This window comes from Sturnus vulgaris, chromosome 11 (genome assembly GCF_052056855.1).
Source record: "Sturnus vulgaris isolate bStuVul1 chromosome 11, bStuVul1.hap1, whole genome shotgun sequence".
NCBI classification, from domain to species: Eukaryota; Metazoa; Chordata; class Aves; order Passeriformes; family Sturnidae; genus Sturnus; species Sturnus vulgaris.
In genome coordinates this window covers 13,531,103-13,537,102 of record NC_142253.1, presented here as the reverse complement: position 1 = coordinate 13,537,102, position 6,000 = coordinate 13,531,103, and the positions used below count along the sequence as shown (strand labels likewise).

Below are 6,000 nucleotides of genomic sequence, written 5' to 3'. Positions count from 1 at the left end.
AGAAACTAGAATTCTGGAGCGGACATTGGAGCTATATTGTAGGATGCAAGGATGACTCAGCCCATGCTCAGATCATGGTCTTGCCATACTTGTTTACGTTAAAGTTCAGTTGCTATTTTAAGTCTGCACATTTAGTGGAGAAGAAGGTGAGAAAAAAGCAGAGGGAGAGGAATAAAAGCAAAAGGAGGGAGGGTAGATTTTAAAATGCAACAACAACAAAAATACCTGGACCAATCCCTCCTGCTCCGTATGCTGCTCTCTCAGTGGAGGAGCTTGTAATCCTATATTTGCTGTATCAAGAGGATTCTTCTATGAGCACAAATTAATAATTTATTCATAGGCTGGAGTCAGCCCGCATTGATTTACTTATGCTGCATTTCTTTTCATTCATAAGCCTTTGCTGGTCCCGAGCTCTCGGAGAGTGACTTGCTGCAGTGCTCCGCCGTGGGAGGAAGCAGCAAACGTGCCTTTATGCCCAAGGACGCGCTCCCTGCGACTCGATTAAATGTGCGAGCCCGACCGAGAGCCGGGGCTCGCTCCGTGCAGCCGCCGCCGCTGCCGGGCGATGCTCCGGGCGCCGCTGCCCGGGCAGGCACCGCCGGGCTGCTCCCATCCCCGGAGCCGGGCTGCTCCCATCCCCGGAGCCGGGCTGCTCCCATCCCCGCCGGGATGCTCCCGTCCCCGCCGCCCGGCGCCCAGCTCCGGCCAGCCTCGCCTCTCCGGGCTGGGTGACAGACAGGTGCTTGTCACGCAGCCGTGCCCTGCCCGAATCGCTCCCCGGTGGGTGTGCACGGCCCCACGCCCCCGCCCCTGCCAGCCCTGCCGAGCCCTCCCAAGCTCAGCCCTCGGCAATGTGCAGCGCTCTCTTCTCGCCTTCCTGGAAGGGCTCAATTGCACTTTCAGCTGCTCCAGACTTTCTCTGCTTTTGCCGTGCCCTCCCTCTGGTCCAGCTCCTCCTGTGCCTGCCTCTCTGTGTCGGCGCTATCCCGTTAAAAGGCTGCTGCTCCTGCTCCACTGAACCAGTGCACTGCCTGGCTTCATCCGGGATGAAGGCTGGAGGTTATCGGCGAGGGAAAGGAGAACTCTAGGCAGCTTTCCATTTGCAAAGTGAGCAGTAATTGCAAGAAGACAGCCTCCCCAGTTGGAATCAATAGTCTGCTTTCTTGCTGCTAAGGGCACTTTGGAGCAGCAGTAGGTCACTGAAGTAACTTCAGCACACTGCTGACTGCGGAGTTGTAAAGAACTACATGCAAGTGGCTGCAGTAGTGCTGGAAAACGCTTTGCTGTTACCAGGGACACAATAGTTTTCAAGTCATTAGAGCTTCGCTTCTGGTCCGCTCCTTCCATTACACAGAGAGGGTCATTCTTTGGAGGAATGAGGATGGAGCTGTGAATTTTTCTTTTCCAGTGTCCCCTTCTAGTGGAAGAGGGTAAGAGTGGGGGAAAAGAAGCTTTTAGAAGCAAAACCCCACTGCTGCTGAACTCAGCTTCACTTGAATTTCCCCAAAGCTTTCCAGGCACAGAGAGGCACAATGCCAGAGAACCTGAATCTTCTTCGGGCTTTTGGGGGCTTTTGCTTTATCTTCTGGACAGCTTTTAACACAGCCTTAGTGGATGTGGTTGGATCGGAGCAGCAGATCCCCTTGTCAGTGTAAGTGCTTTCATGCTTTTCCTCTCAGGACCACGTTCAAGGATGAGAACTTGGCTGCTGAAGTGCTCCTGTTTTTGTATTGCAGATATTTGACTGTTCCAGGGCACCTTTGCTCCTCTGTCAGCTGTATTTAAAGTGGTTGTCTCCAAGGCGCTTGGCACTACTTTGATTTTATTGTAGGAGCATGTGTTAGTGGAGTATGTGGCCACTGAGTTTTAAGTGCTTGCATTTACTGAAATTGATGCTGTTAACTCTCTCATGTGAAAATTTATCATTCAGAACTGTTTTGCCATTTTATCTGCTGTTTTCCTTTCGATGGATATTGTGCCAAAGCATGTTTCTGAACAAGTTAATTCCTTAAATTTTAGTTGTTCAGGTTGGTAGTTTCATACCAGAGGCCTTACCTTAGCACGGGGTCTAGTTTGTGCTTATACTTGTACAGCTTCACTGATCTTTTGCTGTGCTCAGGTTCCTCAGTGAGCTCTCTAATGCAAAATTGCTCAGATCCTTCCGAGTGCAGCTGAAGCTGTTACAGTCTCTGTTGCTTGCTATGACATGTGTATTACATTTCTTCCTGTCTCTTTTTTTCTTCACAGTGTAAAGCTCTGGGCCTCAGCATTTGGTGGAGAGATCAAATCTATTGCAGCCAAATACTCAGGTTCCCAGCTCCTCCAGAAGGTAAGGATTTCTTTGGTTGTAATAAGGAAGGTTTTAAGAGAGAAAATGGAGGCAGATTTAATTTTTTAAATGAACAGGAAAGCAGTGCAGTACGTGCTTTTGTCCAAGATCTATTTTTGTATTGCATACTAGTCCCTGATGACTCTTTGCATTGCACTGCACTGTCTGTAGAGTCCTTGCTTAACCTGATATTTTTCTGTTTGGATGACTTTTTTTTTTTTTTTTTTCCATTGGAAAGTGAACTCCAGCACTTATTTCTTGTAGGCTAGGCTTCAGCCCAGGTTGCGGGTGTTTGGTTTGGTTGCTGCATTGTGATGATGAGGATGTTTCTGTGCAGAAACAGCTGTTTCTTATGAAAAATGTTAACTTCATTCAAGGAGCAGAATTAGTGCATATTGTGTTATTTTCACCCTGGGCTGTATGTACACAATGCACTGTATCAGGAGAAGGCGGCTGCACTGTTGTTTGTCATCTCTGCAGTTTTTACAATCCCATTATTCCCCCAATCATCTCAACCCAGTGCTAAGATGTATTACATCATTACAGATAAGAGGAATGAATGTGGTTATCTTCTTGCTCAGCTGCACAGCTGGGTAATAAGGTAGTGAAGTATAGCAAAAACTTGAGAAATTGGTACAAGTCTATAATTGGGGCAGAGGATAATGAAAAAGCAGATTTGAGTATTAGGTATATATCAAAGAGTCTGTCATAATTTAAATATGCAATCTGTAGGAAACTTTGGTGTTGTGGACAGTTTATTTTTACAACAGTTGCAAAAAAAAAGAGACTAAGAGGAATATGTTAGATTGAGACTGCTATTTTGGGGCATTTAACATGTGATTCTCAAAATGAAGTATGTAAATGGAAAAACATTGAGACATTCACTGATCAAAAACAGTCATTCAACCCATATATTAAATTTCTGCTGATTTTCTTTTCTTGTAGACATGATTTTTAGTTCTGAGTAACACTAATTTTATTTTTTGTCTGATTGTGAAGGAAATTATTCCTTGAGCTTGTAGCATTTATTTCTAAAGGCTTATATATGTGTGAAATTATATAACAGTACGTGTAGCAGCTGAAATAAAAAGCTTGTGCTATCCTTTAAAATGAAAGCAACTGGCTTTAGTAATTACTAAAGACATATGAGTTCTTTAGCAGCTTGCCTTTTCAGATTTGTATACCCAGGACTGTAAAACATCAATTTCACTAAGCGAAAATACAGAGCTATTAAGAACAAAAATATTTGCGGTCTCTTACTGCCTTTCAAGGCCTTTAAATGGCTTCACTTCAGTATGTTGGGCAAACTTTCATTTTATTATGAAAATCTAGACACTCAATATTTATTATACTTTCAGCTCACATTCTTTAAAGTCTGTGTAGTGTTACATTGTCTATGTTTTTATGAACACCTTAAATTCATAAAGCAGATGGAGCTTTCAGTTTTGATTAGTTTTTAATCAAGTTTTATTAAAAAGCTTTATTTTTTTTTTTAAATTGGGCCATGACAAACAAGTATCTTTATTTAACTTTGGAGCTGTTCCATGCGCAGCCATTTTTGTGCAAAAATGGCTTTAGAAATGAAACCTACCCAGTACTGAGCCCAACATTTGCTGGAAGAACATGGAATGTACCGTGTGTGGCAATCATGCTAAAATCCACAAAGAATCAGTATGGAATCCTTAATCCTCCTTCCTTTCCTCATAGTAGATGCTGCTGTCATCCCTTCTGTAATGTATTTTTTCCCTCTGAAGTAGCAAGATTGCTTCCTATTGGTTGTTGTAATTGTAGGTAATTGGAAGCTATTCATTTTACCTTTCCATCAGCATCCTTTCTGTTTCACTAGCCAGTCTCTGCTCCTGTTTTGAAGGTGGACAGTGTATGTTCTTTCCAAGCTATCTTGTTTTTCTTTCTTATATTTCATTATTTAATGAGAGAGGTAAGACAAAACGGAGGTTTGACAGGTATTTAGAGCATTTTTATTCCTCTGTCACATGCTCTATTGGTTTTGTTATTTTTATTTTCCTTCTGGTTACAGTAGTTTTTATAAGATATCTGCTTCTTCTTCTTTTATTTAGAAGTCCAAAATGTCTCTGTCCATTTAAGCTTGCTGTATCCTGGTGCTGGTTGTGGCAAATGAGCCTGGATGACAGATGACTTTAGCATGTACTTTTTTATATTGTTATAAAATGCATTTCTTTTGTAAGCATGTGTGAATAGAAACATACCAAACTTCAAGGTCTGCAAGTATTTTCAACCTGCAAAGTCAGTGACAGAGGTTGTCACAACAGTTAAGGAGGTGATAGCACAGGAGGGCTCTAAGTACAAATGCCTTTTTTTTCCACCCCCTCCCTCCCCACTAGCCAGGCATCAAGAATATATTTGGTATTTACTGTGAGCTCTGGGTGATCAGAATCCATGTCATTTTAAAGTCAAGATTCCCCTTTTAGAAGCAGTGAGGCTTCTGATATTACCAGAGGAGCCCACATTTCCTGATTATGAATTAAGCATCCTTAAACAAGTGAAGATATAAAATGTGTTTATGATTATGGATCTGGACAGTATAGATTCCTCAACTGTCAACTGCTTTGGAGTGCCATTTAGCTTAATACAGGCTTGCTAAATGAAAAATTAATGTAAAGGTTACTTGATTCATTTTGTCAGCACACACACTGAGTGCTGCTTTCAAAGGGATGCGCTCACAGTCGTGATTGACAGTCTCTACTGCCCAAATGTTTTGTACATTGAGTCATTTCACCCACTCTAAAATTTCATTGAGCAAATTAATTCATGTGAGGTACCCATTATAGAATTTTTTTGCCAGTTTACAGTTGTGAATATTGTTGGAGTTATTGCAGTTCTTAAGGTCTTGCTGTACTGTGAACATGAAATAGGTGACCAGCACTGATGTCCTCCTGAGCTTTTAAAAGATGTGTTAAGAATATTTTGGTTGCTTTTTGAGAGTATTTTTTAAAAATCCACTGCTTCCCATATCTTAATTGAACGTTTCATTATTTTGTGTCATTATGATAATCTTATCCAAGTATTTTGTTATGCCTCCTAGAAGTATCTAGGATATATGAATTTTCCCAAAACTGACTTTAGATGAAATACAGATGCTTCAAATTGCTTGGAAAATAATAGTTCAGTAAGTCATTTCAGAAACTATGATGAGGTGAAATTAGCACTTAATAAATGTTATACTTCTTGTTTTCAAAGACATGGAACACCATTAAGTGTACAAGAAAACATCCAGAAGCAAACTGTATTGGACTGTATCGTTCCTAATTTGTCTGCTTTCTGGAGGTTCTACCGTTGTCATATAGATTTGGAAAGGCTCCTTGATGCTGTAGAGATGTTCATACTCTTCACCTACTTAGCAGATACTACTGGGGCCTAAGAATTAATTTAAATTCTCTCTTAGGTGTTGTTTTTTTTCCTTAGACTGTCAAAAGGCATCTGCCTTATTTGAATCCTGACATTTTAGATTTTTTTTCTTTTGTAAACGCTGTGCTTAGTGGGTCCTGTACACTGAGAGTGTAGTCCACTGGCAAAGCCAGGCCTCAAATATGGGATGCAAAACGAGGGTTAGGTGCCAGGAATATACTCTCACTTCAGCTGCTGCAATTAGAGTTTTGGAAAACAGGCTTTGGGGAATGCTGTTGTTATAC

At 41.6% G+C, this 6,000-nt stretch overlaps 1 protein-coding gene across 4 annotated transcripts in view; it reads left to right on the top strand.

Annotated features, from left to right (window-relative positions):
- The first annotated feature begins 815 nt into the window (after positions 1-815).
- Positions 816-6,000, top strand: part of CACNA2D3 (calcium voltage-gated channel auxiliary subunit alpha2delta 3) — a 386,281-nt gene continuing 381,096 nt past the window's right edge. For 2 of the 4 annotated variants that reach the window (XR_015806076.1, XM_088171533.1), the window contains exons 1-2: positions 816-1,651; positions 2,248-2,329. Coding sequence is in view for 2 of the 4 variants with exons in the window: in XM_088171533.1 (XP_088027659.1) it covers positions 1,533-1,651; positions 2,248-2,329 (201 nt within the window). In the remaining 2 variants the exon portion in view is untranslated. The remainder of the gene's footprint in view (positions 1,652-2,247; positions 2,330-6,000) is intronic. The other 2 variants (XR_015806075.1, XM_088171532.1) reach the window with 1 other exon arrangement.